At 34.8% G+C, this 21,994-nt stretch overlaps 1 protein-coding gene across 1 annotated transcript in view; it reads left to right on the top strand.

Annotated features, from left to right (window-relative positions):
* Positions 1-21,994, top strand: part of HMCN1_1 (Hemicentin-1) — a 62,683-nt gene that overhangs the window by 24,886 nt on the left and 15,803 nt on the right. Inside the window, exons 5-13 of the mRNA XM_051217752.1 lie at positions 348-513; positions 3,967-4,104; positions 5,946-6,098; positions 8,326-8,709; positions 12,407-12,499; positions 13,963-14,190; positions 15,623-15,816; positions 17,327-17,558; positions 21,427-21,993. Of these exons, the coding sequence (XP_051064176.1) occupies positions 348-513; positions 3,967-4,104; positions 5,946-6,098; positions 8,326-8,709; positions 12,407-12,499; positions 13,963-14,190; positions 15,623-15,816; positions 17,327-17,558; positions 21,427-21,993 (2,155 nt within the window). The remainder of the gene's footprint in view (positions 1-347; positions 514-3,966; positions 4,105-5,945; positions 6,099-8,325; positions 8,710-12,406; positions 12,500-13,962; positions 14,191-15,622; positions 15,817-17,326; positions 17,559-21,426; position 21,994) is intronic.

Genomic DNA, 21,994 nt, shown 5'->3' with positions numbered 1-21,994 from the left:
AATCTATAGTAGGCAATGAAAGGTTGTTTTGCAGTACAGTGGATTGACTAGTCATTTATATTAACCACTGGACTCCAGCCTAATAGTTTAATATTGGGTGCTCGTCAACGATCTAGAATTCGATTCTCGGTGCGGTTGAGGAAGCATCTCATAAAGGAGTACCACACTAAGACGAGTAATCTCTCTAGTACTTCCTGACATTCACTGTTTGTCCACTTCAATTCAGTCCGTGGTGTAAACATTGACAATATCAACGTATCGAGTTTAGTATAACAATAATGAATGTTTCACTACTAGTGGATTATTTGCAAGTCGATCATTTGAATCTTTTCTCATTTTCATTGTAGAACACAAGATCATCAGTGTATTTTCCAACAAATACTCCTTATGGAAATACATCCAGTCATTTTCGACTGAAGGTATCCCGGTCACATGATGGTATGCAAATTATATGTAAAGCTGTGAATAGAATAGGTGCAAGTATATCAGAACCATATAAAATCTCTGTAAGATGTAAGTTTTACGATTCATTTTGTTTTTTCATTACAAAAACTATGAACCTATTAAAGAATTAAGGTTTGAATAATTTTTTTCTGGTTAGCGTTTTTTAGAGAGTTAGTTTTCTACGGGATGGGGTCGCTAACCTCATGCCCAACCCTCCTCCTTTATCCGAGCTTAGGACCGGCAGTAGCCCTCGGAGGGACTACAGGCGGAGTTAATGTTCATGAAAACTATTAAGGTCAACCATGGAAACCATGTGTAGCCCGTCAGTCAGTCAGTTACAACGTGCGACCAGGCACATATATACATCGGTTCAAGTTGTCATACCTCATTAGCACAGCGAAACGAACAGTGGATTAATAGAAGTAGTTAACTCAATGGTGTAATATATACAAGGGAGATTTTATGCAAGGATATAGTACAGAAAGAAAGAATCAGTTCGTAGAGAGAATGGTATGAAGCGATTTTAGCCCTATAGTTTAAGGGAAGATAGACAGTGGGCACAGAATGTGTGCAGAATACAAATCGCAAATATTTCAAATCTTGATTAGTAGAATACATCGTAGAATGATCATTTTTAAAAACTTCTTCATAAGTAATTCATATACAATATTGAATTACTTACTTACTTACACCTGTTACTCCTCGTGAAGGAGCATAGGCCGCTCAATAGCACTCTCCATCCAACCCTGTCCTGAGCAACCTTTTCTAGCTCTTTTCAGTTCCTATTCATCCTTTTCATCTTTGTTTCTATTTAGCGTTATAATGTGTACTTTGGCCTTCCTCTTTCCCTCTCCCCTTCAGGATTTCAAGTTAGGGCTTGGATTAAATATAATTGACAAATTCTTGTATATTTCCAACGAAAAAAATCGTTATTCAATCTTATGTAGATGTAACTATGACAAGTAGAACAAAAAGTCAGAAAAGAGATTGTTTTTTTTGCTACGCAAGAAAATTGCAAACCAAAATCGTTAATAAAATTTTTAGCACTTTACATGTAAACGTCAATGTAATCTACGTTATGTATGCTATTCAGCATTCCAGTATAATGAAACTAATAAGAATTGATTATTCCTTAGCACATTTGATAAAAATTAATTCTACTATTACTACTACTACTACTACTACTACTACTACTACTACTACTACTACTACTATTACTGTAGTGTGTCTACTGATGTTTACAGATATACGTATTGCAATGTCTGGTAGCTGAAGTTTAAGAAAACTAAAGAGAATAGAACAACCAGAGAGAGCGATTGATATGGAAATAAAGTAATAATAATATCTAAGACGATCGATTGACATTTTGGAACTGAACTATTTACTATATGACTCTCAGATTTTACTAAGATGTTCTGTAATTTTGTATTCACATACATTCGATTGTTCTCAATTGTGTTCTCGTTCACTACACTACTACTTCTCCTGTATTTTATAAGTGAAAATGACTATATCCTTCCTTGTAACCCAGTTCGTTTAGTTTTTTATCGTCAATGAACCTAAGAAATACTTACTCACTTATTCCTGTTACTCCCATTTTAGCATAGGCTAGAATTCTCAAACGCACTCCTTCCTGGGTCTTCCTTTCCAGTTCTAAATAATTTTAGTTCATTTTTCTCATGTCTGTCTCCATTTCTCGACGTATTGTGTTCTTTGGTCTTCCTTTTCTCCTTTGGCCTTGAGGATTCCATGTGATTAGGGCTTGTCTTGTGACGTAGTTGGGTGCTTTCCTCAACGTGTGTCCTATCCATTTCCAGCGTTTCTTTCTAATTTCTTCTTTCGCCTGGAGCCCCTCTGGGGCCACTGCCGGTCCCAAGCTCGGATAAAGGAGGAGGTTTTGGCATGGGGTTAGCGACCCCATCCCGTAAAAAACAAACTCGTTAAAAATATGCTAACCGGAAAAACTTATTCAAATCACTTAAACTTAAGGAATAATATGGAAAAAAAGGTATATCACTAAAACTACGTAACGACTTATGTTGTCTTTCATTGTGAACATGGACTTAAGTGAAATACGGTGATCTTTTTAATTTTTGATTAATCTAATATGTATTTTCTTTCTTCATCTGACATGAAGATCCAACAGATTTAAAAGTTAATCAAGACGAACATATTTGAACTCTGAATAAACAATTGGAAAGATGATATCAAACAGTCATATAACTGATACAAAATCAACGAATTGTAACTTGTAGTTTAAAGTATAATAGTCTGATTGATCACCACCTAGTTACTAATCATTTTTGTAATTACATCTCAATCCTACAAAATGTTAGTCGCGTCCCGGATAGCCCAGTGGTACCATCTCTGACAGTAAAGGTGGGTGACTTTGGGTCAAATTTGTCAGTTAGCATCAGTTCGCTCAAGATTACAAGTACATTTTGCTAAAGAGTGCCAAGTAGCACGGAACCAAAGTCGAAGGTTTCCTATCGACTACCTCCAAGCAATATCTTAATTTGAGACGTGGCTAGCAAAATAATCCGAAAATCGCGATTTGTGAACTTTTCATCTGTAAGTATCTAGATTCTAAGTTTATGTTCATTCCGAGATTGAAACGCATAAAATTCATTTGAATTAGTTACTCAGTAATTCAGGACAATATGGTTTAAATGAACGTCATCTATCTGACCATATTAGTTAATACTACAAACACCGAAGTAATATGCTAATTTCAGTATTGTTATCACACGAATGTCGTGATCACAGATGAATATTTGAAATTAATTATAGAGAATCCATTGTAAAATGCTATATATAACGTGATCGCTTCGGTTACATTTCATATACTGTATCATATGTTTCCTTATAGTCAGAAATATTTTGGTACACCGTCATCGTTTTCTAAGAGGTAGGTATAGAACAAAAACTGCCAAAATAGAAATACAAACTGTTATGTCCTCACATCGTGGTTAATATATATCATGTGATACGATCACCAGTTAGAACACTGACTTACTGACCGATTCAGTGTCACATAAAACAGTATGGGCGGTTCAGATACTCACCTGATCCAGCTAGTTGAGTTCAGGACACCAATATCAGGCCCCGCTGTACAAATCATATATTTTAGACATACTGCGTTTATATACAAACAAACCATACCACATCATACCATAGTACAGAATATAACATTTGTAAAAGATCAAACCCAAAAGTGGCTGTGATTATGAGTGACTGTAACTAATAGATTGCGAATAACTTAAGGATAGTAAACCGTATAATAGTGGTCAATAGGTCAAATGGAAGCTTATAAATAGAAGGAATATGAATATACCTACAATTTAGTTACTTAGACATAGACAATATTTATATGATAACGGTCCATAAGCAATTCCTGGCAGTTACCATGCATTTATTTCTCGTCCGGATATAACACAAACCTTCGTTATACTTTAAATGTTTACGAACCGATGTTTCAGTAATATATTAACTCTTCTCTATTATTTACTAATATAATTTCAGATGCTCCAGTAATTTTACAGTTTTCCAACGAACCTTGGATTGTTTTATACGAAGAACCAAGTACTATTGTTTGTCATGCTATAGGAAATCCTACACCATCTATATATTGGATAGATCAACATGGTCAAATAATATCAAGTATGTAATCAAAATTATGTAATAACTCTGTAATATATATACTTAGGTTTTCTATTATGCAACTGTATATAACATATAGTGACTTCAGATTGAAATGTACTTGGTATTGTCAATTCATATTCACTGATTTCATATAATGAATTACAAGTTATTTGAAAAAGTGATGTGAAAGTAGTCCAACGTCTTTAGGTCAATCATTGTGACGTATAACTTTGACAAAATTAGCTATTTTACTTGATAAGTCATCTAGTTGAATGTTAGATTAGGTTGCCTAAGCTCAACTAGTATATCCCAGGCTAAATCTACACAGTGACTTGAATACGAGAGAAAAGGTGCGAAACATGGATGAAAAGCTTTACTCCAAGGTTCGTGTGTGTACAGAAAATCTAGGGTTGAACGTTCGAACTTTATTGGTCACAGCTTCACACTAGAAATTCGGGAACTACCTCTTAGAGACAGTCACTAGTAAGCATATGATAGTTACAATCAGAGAGGAGTTTTGTGGATATTATAGTAATTTAATAGTTGAATTCATGAGTTGATCAAAGCTAAACCACCATGGAAAACCTGGCAAATATTCAAAAAAAAGTGTATCTTATATATCCTAATTGACATCGTTGTATATTGCGTAACGTCTTCATAAAGTTTAGTAATCATATAAATCATATACCGGAAGCTTCGGTATATGCTCTTAGTTTCATGATTCATTCAACACATTAGCTTTAATCAATATCATAATTTTGATACAATATTAGAATTCTCAACACAAAGTATTTCAGCGAGTTTTCGTTTCGTATTTCTTGATCGATCCTGACGATAACATATTTAGCGGTCGTCAGTTAGATGTTAGCAATCCAGTCAATCAACATCTGATTAATGTATATTTTCTTTTTGATGCATATTGCCAGTCATCACGATATCCCTGATTGGGCTCTTTTGTACAGCGAAATGTCGTAAACGTTTCATAAACACACCTGAATAGGTTATGCAATTAATTACCATAATAATTTTTTGAAACAAACAAAAAAACAGACAATTTTTTGAAATATCTAGATGGCAGAAACAGGTAGTCCAGATATTCAAGCAGGTCACCTTAGATTGAGGCAATAATTTCAAATCCGTAAATCTTCTTTGGTCAATATACTTGGGGGGGAAGTTATTTTCATTCAATAAAATTACTTTTTAATTTATCATTGTTGCTATATGAATTATACCTGGTTATATTCTTTTGTTTCTAACTGTGTTTTGCTTTGTAATTTGGGAAAATTGTCATATTTAAATGGTAACGCTTAACCACTAGACCATTGAGCCGGTATCCAAGTTTGTAAATGTCTAACTCCAACCAATTCACGAAATAGGGCAAAACAGATCCACCATTATCTTCTGTGAGTTACTATCTCACAACAGAACCGATTGAACTTCACTAGTCACTGCTTCTAACTAGAACTCCAGGAAATACCGCTTGAAACCAGTCACTCTTGAGCATATGTTGATTAATATCAGAAGGGGTTTTATAGATATTATAGTAATTTTAACAGTTGAGATCATGAGCCAATTGAAGCTGGACCACCATGGAAAACCTGTAAGCACTGAACGGCCGTTTCGTCCTACTATGGGACTCCTCAGAGGCAGTGCATATCCACGACCCCGCCCCGGGGGATTCAAATCCAGGACCTATCAGTCTCGTGTGTGAGCGCTTAACCACTGATATATGTTTTCATTCATTTTTATCTTAGAAAAAAAATCTAAAGCCATTTGTATTTCATTTGCACACATATAACAAACATAAATAACATATGAATATCATTCTTTTATTATTATGATTATTATTCTATCGGAAGAAACAGAACAATTAAATTCAGCTGTATTCAATAAAATTCTGATAAAAGATGAATTGGGTAAATTTACCAAAGATAATTGGACAATAAATGTTACATGTACAGCGGAAAATATTATGGGAAGTATAGAAAAGTCATTAAGAATTGAATTTTATTGTAAGTTAAATATATTGATTGTATTGAAATACATTTTAAAGATGGTTAGGTTTAATTACATTTGTTACACCTCGTCGAAGAGTATAAGCCACTTACCAGTACTCTTCATTCAACTCTGTCTTAAACGATCATTTCAATGGTGAGACTCTCATTTATGGACGACCTTTGAACGAATCTCAAGTGACCTTCAGAAGTATTAGTCAATCAGCAAACAGTCAGTATAGAGTAAAAATATCTTATAAAAAGCAAGGAAATAAAGTGGATACACTTCTTATACGTGGTTCAGAAACGTGTCAAGGTTAAAAAGAGGTTCAGAGGTTCTAAAATTGTAATGCATGCAGTAGAGGAAATCATCCATACGGCTACAGAATAGTCGGCCTCTGGAGTCATGATAAAGTCTCAAAAACTCTTTCAGCCTCGAACACATAGCTTCAATATTGTTTATGTGCACTCCAGTTGTTGAGTGCACAAAATGCTACTTGTGGATAACCACACGATGCACATAACCACGGCTATGTAGGAGTCTTTACGCTCTCCAATCATTCGTATATATTGTAGTACCCGGTTGCAGCCAGTGTTACTGGTGCTTTTATTATCCAGTTCGCAATAATTGTCGTATTTTGCCTTAGTTAAGAATTATATATGGGGTTTTCATCATGAACTGACATCAGCTATAATGCCAGAGATTTATTTAGCCAAATTGATGAAAGGCTTTCGTGTTAAAATCCGAGATCTATTATCTTATACCTGATTGATTGATCCACAAATTATAGTGTTGCCGTTTTATTTGTTATAGCCGCTCAACTATCACGTTTTGTATGAAAACCCCTGTGAACCGATTGTACGTTAGCATTAAGCACTGAAGTTGGCGTCATGACTCAAACGCTTCTGATTGGCTCGTCCATAAATTAGAGTCTCGCCTTTTTCAATGGCTATTCATTTTTATCATGTTATTTAGACTTCTTTTCCGTTTCTATTTAAGATTCTATGTTAGGACTTGCCTCATGATGCAGTTTGGTATGTCCTAGTTCCTAGTTCTCTCTTCATTTGGAAAATGGTTTTTTGTCTTTCACAGTAGATTGTTGTTGATGATGTCCGGTCAACGATATTGAGTATCTTTTGTACATTTTTGATAATCGTTGCGGTAGTTCTTCAAGTTCCAGCTTCGTATGGTGAAACTGTCTTGGTGTTCGTAGTAAAGATTGTGACTTTGATATAAGTTGACAGTTGGTTTGAGTTCCATACATTCTTCAATTGTAGGAATACGGCCTTTGCTTTGACAATCCTCGCTTTTACATATTCATCAAATCTGCCTTGTTCATTGATGTTGCTGACCAGGTATATGAATGTTTCCACCTATTCCAGAGTTTCTCCATCAAGTGTGACTGAGTTGGTGTTCTCCGTGTCGCATTTGAGGAGTTTGCTTTTCCTTTGCGTACATTGAGGCCTACTGATTCAGAGGCTTCTGCTACACTAGTTTTCTTTATCTCCATTTGCTCGCGTGTACGGGATAGAAGGGTCAGTTCATCTGCAAAGTCAAAATCTTCTGAGTGACTTCGAACTGTCCAGTGTATTCCATGCTTTCTCTCAGATATGGTGGTCTTAGAAATCCAGTCGAGCACCATAAGAAGAAGAAAGAAGGATAGTAAGCTGTCAAGTTTATTGTAGGTTAAAGAAAGTATATTAAACGTTGTGGAATTAACGAAGAAAGGATCTTTTGAAATAAACATTTTCACAAAACTTATAGGAATCAACTACTTATACACTGCAAAGAGGCTTATAGCATAATCCATATTTGTTTGTAATATGTCATATATAATCAAAGTATAAATTTTGAGTTATTAGATGTCTAATGTCGAGACCATAATTTATGGACGAACCAATTGGATATAAGATAACGAGTCATGAATTTTGACGCGAAACTTATCCATACATTTGACTAAATAAAGTTTCGGTATTAAAGCTGATATCAGTTCATGATGAAAACCCTAAATGTAAATTCCAACTTTAACTATCAACTGTAAATCATAATTCTAACTGGTTAATAACCGTCATTTAGTCGTAATCAGTAGGTATTCATTGTGAAGGTCACTTTGGCGTCGCCGAAAGATCGTCGATGAATTATAGACTCACTTGTCTGAGCCCTACTACGTTAAGTATGTTTCATTATTTAAAGACTTCGCTGACACTATTTAGTGATTATTTTTACCGTTTTACTATTTTTTAGTTGCTCCAATAATTAAAACAACTGGTGTTGTCTATACACGTCATAGTGAATCAGTTCGTTTATCATGTGATGCTATCTCTAATCCACCACCAATGAATGTCTTTTGGTATCGTAAATCGAACAAGATCACATCCAATTTGATGAAGTCAAAACATGTTAACCATAATGATCTATTTAGAACGATGAATAGTGTAACTAAATATTCATCTAATTATAATAGAAGTAAAGATAGATTACATTGGTTAAGTCCAATGCTTCAAATTAATTCAGTTACAATAGATGATGCTGGTATTTATGTATGTGCAGCTGAAAATACAATTAAATTAAAGAATAATGAACCATTTGTTTATCGTAGAGAAAGTGAAACACAATTATTAGTTTACTGTAAGTTTACTAGTATAATGTTAACAAATGAAGCTTTATAACTGAATGTACTTCATTCAGATTGAACAATTACTTACTTACTTCCACCTGTTACTCCCAATAGAGAATAAGCCACTGACCAGTATTCTCTAACCCAGAATACAAATAGGAGGAACTGCGCATCCTGGATTCCACTGTTAACCAGTATCCATATTTGCTTATATAACTTATGACCTAAGACAATATGGAGGAAGTCCGCACAGGATTCACATATGCCAATATGATACTGATCAATTGCATTTTTAAATAACAAGCAAAACAACACCAAGGGAATTTACAATACAAAATAGTTGATAATTTGTTGCTATAGACTCAATAAACTAAAGTCATGAAGTTGATCTTTCGAGATATTGAAGTTGGATATTTTACATCTTAAACTATGTGTCGTAATAAAGGTAGTCGCTTCAATAAGATTCAGACTAGCGAAACTCAGGAGCTTTACTTTATTATAAAACAAATGTAATATAAACAGATTATGGGTCGTTTTATGATTGATAAGGAAAATGGAGACTTAATCACTAGGTTATACACAACTATATCCCTGCTGCTCAACAACGACACAAATCTCACCAAATACATGAAGCTTCAAATTCAAAGTCTACAGGAACTCATCAATTTATGCCTAACAACATACTTTCAATTCAACAACAAAATCTACGAACAAACGAAAGGGACACCAATGGGATCACCAATATCAGGATTGATCGCAGAGGCAGTGATGCAAAGACTAGAAGCCACGATATTACCAGTGATCAAGCCGAAAATTTGGATTCGCCATGTAGACGACACCTTCGTCATCGTCAAAAAGAATGAACTAGAAAACACTTACAACCTGATCAACAACGTCTTCGATGACATCAAGTTCACCATGGAACAGGAGTCAAACAACCGACTAGCATTCTTGGATATATTGATCACTAGAACCGACACAGGAAAACTGGAACCTCAAGTATATAGGAAACCGACCCATACGGATCAAGTTCTCAACTACAACAGCAACAACCTCAGAGCTCACAAAATCAACTGCGTACACAATTTGTTCAAGAGGGCGAGGACACACTGCAGCACACTGGCAGCACGAAGAAATGAAGAGAAATACCTAAAGGATGTATTTCAGAAGAACGGCTACCCAATCAACTTCATCAAAAAATACCAACCGCACGCAGCATTAGAACTCAAGTCAAGCACAAAAATCAACAAAAGGTTCACCCTACCATATATACAAGGAATATCAGAAACCGCAACAAGACTGCTGAAAACCTTCGGAATAAGTGTAGCACACAAACCGACAAAATCACTACAATCAATCCTATGCAAACCAAAAGATGAAATAACAAAGGAAAACAAATCAAACATCATCTACAAAATAAATTGTGCCAACTGCGAAAAAACACTACACGTGGACAACTGCGGACACTCATTCGATTGGAAAAATGTGGAAATCTTAGACAGAGGAAACTGCAAAAACACCAGAGAATTTTTAGAAGCCTGGCACTCAGGTCAATCAGCAATCAACAAGCATATTGAAATCAATCCAATTTATCAACCAATCAGGAAAACCATGCACAAACATAAGAACAAAAGTCAAACCAATGGGAGACACAACCAAAACAAAGAAGTAAACAACGACAAATTTAAGGTCAATAAGAACCAATCAACGTCGAGGTGCACAGAACAAGCTTTGAGACACATATGGAGAAATTCAAACACTTCACTTCTATCTGAAGTTTGTGCTGATGATGTCGTTCAGAAGAACGATGAAAGCTCCACGACCAAACCATCCAGCTCAGAGAACAAAACTCCATCAAAATCAGTCTGCCTTCATAACTCATGATCCAACTCAGTTTAAAGTTATTATTTGACAAAGTTTTAATTCATTTTTGTATTGGTTGTTTGAATCTTCCCATTGATGTTTAGGACTGCAATTGATCAGTCTCATGTCGGCGTATGTGCATCCTGTGCGTATTGCCTTGATATAACTTTAAATCACAAACTTTATAAGCAATGATGGATAGTGGCTAGAAATGGAAACTAGGAAGCTTGTTCCGCTCCGTTTACAGACTTGTCAGCTAGATGCACCAGTATCTTAGAGTTGATGTTCACTCTGGGGATCGAACACCATCTCGTAATTCAAATGGCTACTAACTTGTGTAATATGTTGTTTGTTTCTTCAAATTTTCATCTAGTTCACATACATCTATATTTTTAATAATACGGATCTTTTTTACAATAAATTGTGAAACAAGAAACTAACGGTTTCAGGGTATCATATGACAAAGTTTATATATTTGACAATAAGACAAAGCACCCAAATGCCCTGGCACGGCCGAGAAGTTGGAAAACCCTGATTACAAACCAATGGTACACATTAGCTCCAGGACCCTGAGGAGACAAATGGCGTATAAAACAATCGTTGGTCACCGGTTACCGTGGGACTACATCTCCTGGCGATGCTCCACTGCCTTGTGGATCAGACCTATAGGTCGAAGGCTCCAGGTGTGGCCCCTTAAGAAAACCACCTGCTTTGGTCTGCGCACCCGGGTAATATCACAGCCCTCACACAAATCAAATGAGATTTGTGTGGCGTATATGTATCTGGTGCCCCCTTATACCAAATAAGTAATAAAATAACAATAAGACAAAAACGGAACAGTTTGGAAGAAATAACACAAAATCAACAATTTACAATGTAACTGTAAGAGTGTTAGGACGGCTTCCAGGAACTTTGACGAAGACTCGAAAGGCTCTAAAGAACTCGAAAAGTTTCCATCTAATCAGAACGTGGTGGAGCTTTTTAGAATATCAACGTCATATGTTACTATTGGACGGTAGAGTAACATGCCTCTTTGCAGATTGGCTGAAGTAAAATGATGTTATAACAAACGCTAATATCTATAAATATCCATGATTTTGGTTTTTTTACCCAACAAACAGTCCTCCAGCTTTCTTCTGTCTTCCGATTTTGCGACTGAGGGGTTCTATACATTCGAGTGTCGCAGTTGTATACTTTATCTCCACCTTATAAAGTCAAACACAATAACGAAGTAAACTGACGATTTTGACGGGTACCTTTATCTTGGCTTGTAACAAATTAGTATTCATCACTCAGTTGTGTTTATAATCTGAATAGTTTTAATGTATCTAGTCAAACTTCAATCTTTCATTACTATCAGTGCTGGAACTTACCTAATAAAGGATAGATATATTCATCGATTGTTTATTGAGCTGTTATCATTCATATTTGTCCGTTTCTGAATATCGCACTACTATGAAACATTAACATAATGAAAATTCGAATGATATTAACTCATTTAGACTATGTAAACTGATAATGACATAAATCACTTCTGAAATTCTAGAATTCTTCGAAACGTATAGAGCTTTCTAGTGGACTAACAGTTTAAAAGATTGTATTGCCCCAGATAATAAACGTCTAGGAAAGATGGATACTGGCCTAGAAGTGTGATGCAGCAAGCTCGTTTCGTCCTGTTTAGGACTCGTCGGCTAGACAAACCGGCATTTCAAAATTGATGTTCACTATGAGACTCGAACCCAGTACAGTTCGCTTACAACGCCATCGCGTTGTCGACTTAGCTACTAGATTTTGATTAAAAAAATAATCTAACTTATGGTATGTTACTTTTTTTCATTAACGAAGATTCACCCGGTAAGCCAACAATTCAGAAAACTTCAAATCCGCAAACTGATGAAAACATAACTGTAATATTACAATGTAATATGAATGCTAGACGTAAGTTATCAAAATTTTGTATGCCATAAAACTGTTTGTTTCGTTAGGGATATACTTGTTTGACATGTAAGAAAAATATAACTGACAATTTGAATTGTTTTCAATGGTGGTCTGACATCAATGGATTCATGATCTCAATCAAAAAACATAACAATCATAACAACCCCATAATGAGAATTACCATATACTCACTAGTGAGGGAATCCTCAGAGTCGTGACCAGCGGAGCTAATCCGTGTCGGGTAGAGACAGGTATCTACCTCAGTACAGTGGAAGATGGTCGCGTAATTTCATGGATCAGTCGAAGTTAGATATCAACATCGTTGGATAAAAGCCCAGTGGTCTTGAGGTCAAGCGTTCGCTTGCGAGATCGAAGGCCTTAAGTTCGAATCCCGTGGACGGTGTCGTGGATGCGCACTGCTCAAGAGTTCCATAGTAGGACGAAACAGCTGTCTAGTGCTTACAGGTTTTTAATGGTGGTCTAACATCAGTTGGTCCATGATCTCAATCAAAAACGCAAATTGCTTTATATACATTTTGTAAAACAATATCGTTAAATGCCGTTGAAAGTAGGAAATCCTGCGAATTGGACGCTTTAACATATATTCCATAACATAATGGCAAGATCTTCAAATACAACACAAAAAACATCAATCCAATGACATGTGATAGAGAATCTCTGTAAGATTTGGAACATTTCACGTACCTGATAAGCATCATCCATGAACAAGGATGATCCGATGCAGAGGTAAAGGCGATGATTAGAAAAGTGAGGGCAACATACCTGCACTTGAAGGACATTTGAAACTCACACCAACTGTCAAATAATATCAAAATCAAAATCTTCAATAAGAACATCAAGATTGTCCTACTGTACGTAGCTGAAACTTTAAGAACTACTATAGCTGTCATCAAATGTGTACAAATATTCATGAACAATTGTCTACACAATATACTGAATGTCCGTCGACCGGATACCATCAGTAACAGCTTATTGTGAGAGAGAACAAACCAGCTTTCAACTGAAGGGGAGATTGTGAAACGACATTGGAAGTGAATAGGACATACACTATGAAAATCATCAAATTGTATCATGAGACATGCTTTTACGTGGAGTCTTGAAGGGAAATGGAAGAGAAGAAGGCCAAATAACACACTACATCAGAAATTAGAAGTAGACATGATAAGGATGAATAGCAATTGAAAAGAACTGTAAATGATCGCTTAGGACAGAATTGAATGGATAGTGACAGTGAGCAACCTATGCTCCTTGACGATGGGTAACAGGAGTAACTAAGTAAGTAATGTATACAACAACAAGATCACACTAAGGCTTACTGCATACATTTCTAGAGTTTGAATTTCGTAAACAATATCGTTTAATCTCACAATATTTAAAGTAGCATGAATATTCAATGAATGAAGGCAAGATACAATTTTCTTTTTTAACATTATTTCTTTTAGTCCCTGGACTTCCAATTCCTTCGATCGAATGGTTATGGAGTTCAAATTCTTGTAAAACAAAATCATCAGATTTAATTACTCCAATACCATTTAAACCGAAATTTTCAAATAATAAAGATCAATTATTAATCAATTTAACGGATACATTTGTCGATGGTTTTTATTATTGTCTAGTACAAAATGATTATGGTAATGCAATAAGTGATCCAGTCAGTATTACAGTGCAAGGTGAGCTTATTGTTATTACAATATATAAGTTATTTAATCATTCCATTACATATGGTAAACATATTTACTTTACAAAGTATGGTCGATCAGCTGAACATTATAATACGGCAAACAATTTGTCACTTACTTTCTTACTTACTTACGTCAGTTACTCTCAATGGAGTATTGGCCGCCGACCAGCATTCTCCAACACACTCTGATCTGAACCTTCCTCTCTAGTTCTATGAAATTATTGATCATTCTTCTCATGTCTGTCTCCATTTCTCGGCGTAATGTGTGTTTTCGGTCTTCCTCTTCGTTTTTGGTCAACTGACAACTTAATCATATTGCAAGTATCTATTATATGTAAAATTTACCGTAGATCGTTCGTAGTTCATTATTATTTCATTGTTTTCAACACAGACCAACATTAGTTGGTCAACAACTGAGAACGAAGGAAACATTGGATAGCCATTATTTCCTTACGTAAAATATCTCTTCATCTATGGACATCCGCTTTCTAACTAAGGGTCTCATGCAACATTTATCAGCCTAATATCGTCTTAATAATGATTTGACAACCATTGGTTCACATTTAAGACTTCTATCACATTCTAATTTTCAGTGAATTTATCACCCAGGTCAATAGTCATTGACTTAGTTACACTAATGCTAACAGTTATGTTCGGTCTCGATTATTGTTTGTTACATGTTGGTTTGAAAAATACTTTTATCTCCATGATAATATTTGATTAAGTTCATTTCATAACAACGTACTACAGGAATGAGAACTTTATTACTAATACAATATACTACTGATATTAGGAAACCAGGGTTCCGGAATTCATATCTCAATTAGCATTTCATAATAAATTCGCTTGCTGGTGTGTATTGGGACACAGAATTGCCGTGAACTATAGTACAAGTGGGGATAATCGAATGTATTTAAACACAAAATCACACAAAATCTTAGTAAAATCTGAGAACCATACAGTAAATATTTCATTTGCTAAAAATACTAATCAGTTGTCTTAAACTTGGATGTTCCTTTGCAAATATCAGTCGATCGTCTAATACTTCATTGTTCCTGTATTTCCATATCAATTGCCTTCTATTCCTGTTCATTCTTTCTCGATTTTCTCGACTTTCTGGTTCCAGATATTCTATTTCTGACTAGCGTTGTATACTACTTATGTTGATATAAGTAGCATACACCATGGAATGGGTGTTTTATCCGAGTATGAACCCGTCATTGGTTGATGATTAGACGGAAGTGTGAACTTGCAGCATTTCTCTCCATACAGCAACGCATTATTCACTAAGTTACTATAATTAGATAATTATTAATATGTGAGACTACACATCACTATGGATTATTGATGATTGATGTCAGATTTTTCAAACTTGTTGTAACTATAACATATGACAATTGGTTATTTTTATTGTTGTTTAGAAGAACCACAAATAATTGAACAACCAAATATTGATAATGTATTAAATCCATCTTTTAATTCAATTCCTACACCTTATCTTCGTTGTGTTGCTCATGGTAAACCTGCACCACAAGTTAATTGGTTTCATGATAATTCCATTATTCGTACAACATCAGCTACTATGAATTCTATTACGCTAAGAACCTTAAATGATGTAAGTTCATATTGATGAATGTTTTTTTATATATTCAAAATGAATGTAAATGATAAATGTTGAATCTGAGGGAAGTCAGATAGTTGATTCTGTATTATAGTGATATAAATATAACAATCACAGTGTAGATCACCAACGTAGATGATCTATATCGAATGATTGGAGGTCTGCTCGAGTTAGACGGGAATGCTATGATGAACCAGCTAACCTCCAAGGCACACCTCGTGGTCAGAATCTAAAATGGACTACCCCTTGGACGTATCAATGTACTATGGCTGCTTTGAAGACCGTATAACACAAAGGACGTTATTATGGAAATGTATTAGAAAGAATGAGTACAGAGAAGATAGCTAGAACACCACCGCATGGGCCAGTCCATGGCATACGATTAACTGATGCGCGTTGGTTTTCATCGAACTTGACAGTGATCGACGATCTTTTCGATATTCTGTAACCCAACTGCTGAATGATTTGTCTAGGGCCCAGTGACATTTCACTTGCCCTACAACAGCGTGCTTGAACATCTGGGATACTTGTTCTTGCTATCTTGATGTTTCAACAAGTTATCTAATTTTTTTGTCTTATTACATCATTATGGCTATTAACCACATAATTTATTCAAGTGAGCTTGTGAAAGGTGTACTACATTTCGTTGTACAAGTTACAAAAGGCTCAATCCGAGATATCGTCGTTACTGACGATATGCATCGGAAAGAATATACATTATTCAGATGTAGATTCCTGGACTGCTAACTTATAGCTGTCAACTACTCAATATTTGTCAACGAAATCGATCAAGAAATGAGAAACGGGAACTTCTTGAGATCTTTAATGTTGAGAATTCTATATTGTACCAAAAACATAATACTGAATAAAGCGAATAATAATAATGTAATCATCTGGTTATATTCTATTATGAAATATTTGTTTTGTTTGAACAATTACTTACAATTTAAGTTTATAGTTATCATTATCAAGGTTTATCATATTCTCCGAAGAAGCAACTGATGTTGAGTTAAAAAACATCAGAAAACTCAATATGTTCTATTCATTAGTGCATTTAAAAAACATTAATTTTTTTGATTAAATTACGAAAATCACCATTTTGATAATAATCATCCTGTGCTCACTAATGACTAGCTTCCAAAATCAATTCCTGGAGTTCTAGTGAGAAGCCGTGATCAGTGGAGATCAACCAGGTCTGTTGTAAGATAATTACTCACCGAAGACAATGGTGAACAGTGGCGCAATATTGTGGATTGGTTGAAGTTAAACATTAGCATCATTGGATATCGGTTTATTGGTTGAGCGTTGAGCGTTCGTGTGATGTGCGGTATCGTCGATGCGCACTTTTGAGGAATCTCATACTGAGACGAAACGGCCGTCCAGTGCTTCCAGATTTTCCATAGTGGTCTAGCTTTAATTAACACACAAATTCAACCGTTTAATTACTAAAATCTCCATAAAAACCCTCTTTTGATATTACCTATTTGATTGTCTATTCCTTCAGATTCATTGTTCATGGAGGAAGATTTTGACTACTGTTAAATGTATTGAATATGAAACTGGTTCATATACATGGGAGACAACAAGTGAATTAATATGGGGTTATAATGAATCATTAAATAATATACAAACTAAATGTCAGTCATTTCATATTATGAATGAAGGAAGTTATACATGTCAAGCAATCAATAATTTCGGTTATGAATACTCAAACCCGGTGCATATAATTTTAAAATGTATGTGAAAAACATTTTCTCTACTATCAACTATAAAGCGTGTGCTTCCAAGCTCAATGTATTTTGTTTTGTTTTTTATGTTTCCATGACAACTTATCTGATTCGTAAAGCCTAGATTATAAGAATAACTTTCTTAGATGTCTAGAAATAATCGTTATTACCAATGACGACATGGGTTCGAATCTTACGCGGCGAGATCATGGATGCTCACTGCCACCGAGGAGTCCCACAATAGGACGGAACGGCTATCTAGTGCTTCCAGGTTTCCCATGGTGGTCTAGCTTCCATTCTTTTTAAATGGACATTCGATTGATGAATGGACAGTGTATCAAAGATCATTTCAATTACCATAAAGGATAGTATACAATTAGAGAAAATAAAACGGAAACTGAGACTAAAGAAGAACTAAAGCGATACTTAATAACACAGATCCAGTCAGGTCAACCATAATAAATGTGTCAGGTTATTTCATTGTGTAATGTTTGAGTTAGATATCATGCAATCCGCACTTAATCAGTTGGCAGTCAGTGTCCGTAGGTATGGTATGTGCTTCGCACCTTCTAAGTGCAAAGTACTTTAACAAGGCTGGCAAGATTCTAATCCTGTACCCACCCTGGGTGGTGAGCAGATAGAAGTAGTCGAGAAGTTCGTGTATCTAGGTAGCTGCATAAGTGCTGGTGGGGGTGTGAGTGATGAGATCAATGCACGAATAGTGAAAGCCAGAGCGGCTTATGCCAATCTGGGCCATCTATGGCGCCTTCGTGATGTTAGTCTGGCCGTAAAAGGTCGGATCTACAACGCGTCGGTGAGAGTGGTCTTGCTCTATGCTTGTGAAACCTGACCTCTCTGGTTTGAGGATGTTAGACGACTCTCTGTGTTTGATCATCGTTGTCTCCGAAGGATTGCTGACATTCAGTGGCAACACCATGTTAGTACTGCAGAGGTTCGGCATCATGTGTTCGGACACAGAGATGATAATTCGGTGTCTTGGACATGTTCTACGAATGTCGTCCCAGAGAATTCCTCGTCATGTATTATTTGCCGACTCTGGGACTGGTTGGAAGAAGCAGAGTGGTGGTCAGTGTATGACATGGTGTTGTGGTATGAAAGAAAACTGCACAGGACTGGTTTCTTTTGGTCATTCACGACTCCCTGGTTGGCGTCCTAGAGATGGTGCAACACAGTGACTAGAGACGTTATCAGATATGGCTCAGAATAGAAGCCAGTGGCGATCCCACTGTAATTTTCTTCTACATACAACTTCCCTAACTGAAGGAATTATTTCTGATTGTACCTTTCTGTTTCCCCCATTATTATTACTATTCCACTAACATACAGTAATTTGTGGTCGTTATTGTTTTCTATTTTTCCTTATCTTTTTACACGCACCTTACATCCTTTATCTCGTTCGATTCTCATTATTATTGTATGGCCCATATGTATCTGGTACCCATTTGTACCAATAGTTTCGTTCATTTTTATCCTTTCATTCTTTTCATTCTCTTTTATTTTATTTTCTGGTTAGTGTCTCTTTTTCTATAAAGGAGAAAATTTTAAGTTTATTACATTTGTACTTGCAATTTTAGGTACAATCAATACTACGAACTCATAGTTAACATTGTCCCTGAAAAGATTCCAAACTTAATTTATCTTTTATGCAATGATTTCTATGAATAAACTTGCAGTGTTATAAGTGTCGTTAAACATATGAATTTATTTTCAGATATATTATAGTGAACGAGAACAACAGTGGGGGAAAGTCAAATGTATCTAGATACAAAGTTACAGAATCACTTGATAAAATCTTAGAACGATACAGCAAAATACTTCATTTGTAAAATGTCAATCAACCGCCTTAGACTTAATTGCTCTTTCGTTTCCTCACCAATTATTCTCTGTTCTCCTTCTCTTTCTTTCGACCTCCAGAGATTTCAATTTCAAATGATAATATATACTACTTATATCTATCGACATCAGTAGCATATATATACCACAATATAAAATCTTATATGAAAGACATTTGTATATTATTCTTTATTTCCTTTAATGATTTCATTTTGTTTTTATTCAATCTAATCATAATTCCACTTAAGAGTACATTAACAATTTAGCTTTAAACATATATCTTATCCATTAATAAATAGTAACTATTTATTGAATTACTTTGTATTTAATACATTCATGAATCATTAATATCAAGAACATGAATGGGGAAAAAACAAAAGTCCATTTGGCAACTAAATGATTCTTAGATTACAAAAAAAAAGAAAAAGAAATCGATTGATTATTAATTTATCTAAATATCAAATAGTTTCTTAAACTTTCTTTTAGACTCATACTGAGTATGTATATAGATAGATAGAGAATCTTTATAATAGCTAAGACTGACGAGACTATAACTTATGAACAAACCAATCAGATATAAGATAACAGGCGCGAAATTCACTTATCCATTTGGTTAAATTGAGTTTTGGGATTATAGCTGATGTCAGTTCGTGATGAAAACCCTACATCATCTACTGTAAATCATAATCTTTACTCCTCATACAGGTTTATAACCATCATTTGGTCCTGGTTATTAGGTGAACACTCTCAAAGTCAGTCTAGTGTCGCTCAAAGGTCATCCATAAATTCTAGTCTCACCCTAAGACTTTGTTCATGAATATGTCATTATAAATTTTCAATTCTTTTAATTAACTTGGTATTCATAACTTGGGTCTTTTCACTATTGTTTAGGGCTTCAATTGATCAGTCTCTTCTTGGCATAATGTGTATCATGTGCGAGTCCTAAATAGGATGAAACATGCATCTTGGATTCCACTGATAACCATTATTTATTGTTGTTTATAATTTCAATTCTTTTGCTTAGAATATAATAGTTTCCAATGCCTTAATCATATTTTGAATAATCTCCTTGATAAATATTCGGTAAGACTATAAATTATAAACGATTTTTGAGCGACGCTAAAGTGACTTTGAGAGTGTTCACCTAATAACCAGAACCAAATGATGGTTATTAACGAGTTAGAATTATGATTTACAGTTGATGATTAAGGTTAGAAATTTGATTTAGGGTTTTCATCACGAACTGATTCAATTTGACCATAAATCCACCTCTGTATTCGTTCGCTTACTTATACATTCACCTTTCTGCTTCAAATTCGCTCAACATGATTGTAGATTTGTAAATTGTGCTATTCGGAAATACACTGTAGTCGCCGTTTCTTATTGCCTTCTGATTTCAAACATCGTTGGGAATTTATATAATAAAGGTTATCAAGGTGATTGGTTAAGGAAACTAAGACACTACACCTCTAAACAAACATAACTTTTGAAGGTGTTTTTAGAAAATAATTTATTTCTTCATCTATAATGAACATATCGATTTCCAGTTTACAATCATTTTGTTTTAAAATATATATGATAGTCCAGTTACATTGCGTAATATCTTTTTTTTTCTTTTTTCATTTACATACAGACCTCTAATTATAATAGGTCAGATCATGAGTCATTTGAAGCTAGACCACCAGGGAAAGCCTGAAAGTTCTGGACGGCGATTTCTTCCTACTGTGGGACTCCTCAGTAGTGGGCATTCACGATCCCCCTCTCGCGAGATTCTATCCTAAGGCATATGGGTCTCGTGTGCGAGCGCTTAACCACTAGATCACTGAGGTGGCCGGCATCTAACGGTGTTAATGTCTAACTTCAACTAATCCACGAAATTAAGCAATACATTCACCATTGTCATCAGTGAGTCTAGCTTCAATTGACTCATGATCTCAACTACTGAAATTATTACACTATCTACAAAACCCCTTCCAAAACCTCTAATTGTATTTACTTTTTTCGTTTTACTTTGAATATCTAGATCCACCCATTTTATTACATCAATCTATAATAAAACAAATAATTCCTTATCAACAATCGCCACAGCAACTACATAAACATTTCATCAATTCAACACTCATTTCAAAAAAATCATTTTTTCAAAATCATACACAGAAATTAACATGTTTTTTTAAAGCTAATCCACCCCCTAATAAAATTATTTGGTATTATATAACATTTCAAACATTTGATAGATATTTAAATAGTTTTCATAAAAATCAATATATGAAATCATTATGTCAACAACAACAACAACAAATACCTCATGATCAATTAACATTAGTTGCTATGCAGAAAAAAAATCAATTAAATGATAATCAAAATAATAAAACTAAAACTGTTCATATTGAATTATACACAGGAAATAAAGTGAAATCAATTTTGAAAGATTATTATGTTACTATGAATGTTACATATATGGATTCATTATATTTAACTAATTTAGTTTGGAAGGAATTCAATCCTGTGCTTAAATTTGGTGTTTATTTATCTTATATTATAAATGATGAAGGTTGTCAACAATGTATGGTCCTATTACAAAATTATAG

Source organism: Schistosoma haematobium, chromosome 7 (genome assembly GCF_000699445.3).
Source record: "Schistosoma haematobium chromosome 7, whole genome shotgun sequence".
NCBI lineage: Eukaryota > Metazoa > Platyhelminthes > Trematoda > Strigeidida > Schistosomatidae > Schistosoma > Schistosoma haematobium.
The sequence above is the reverse complement of the archived record's forward strand: the minus strand, read 5'-3'. Positions and strand labels throughout refer to the sequence as shown.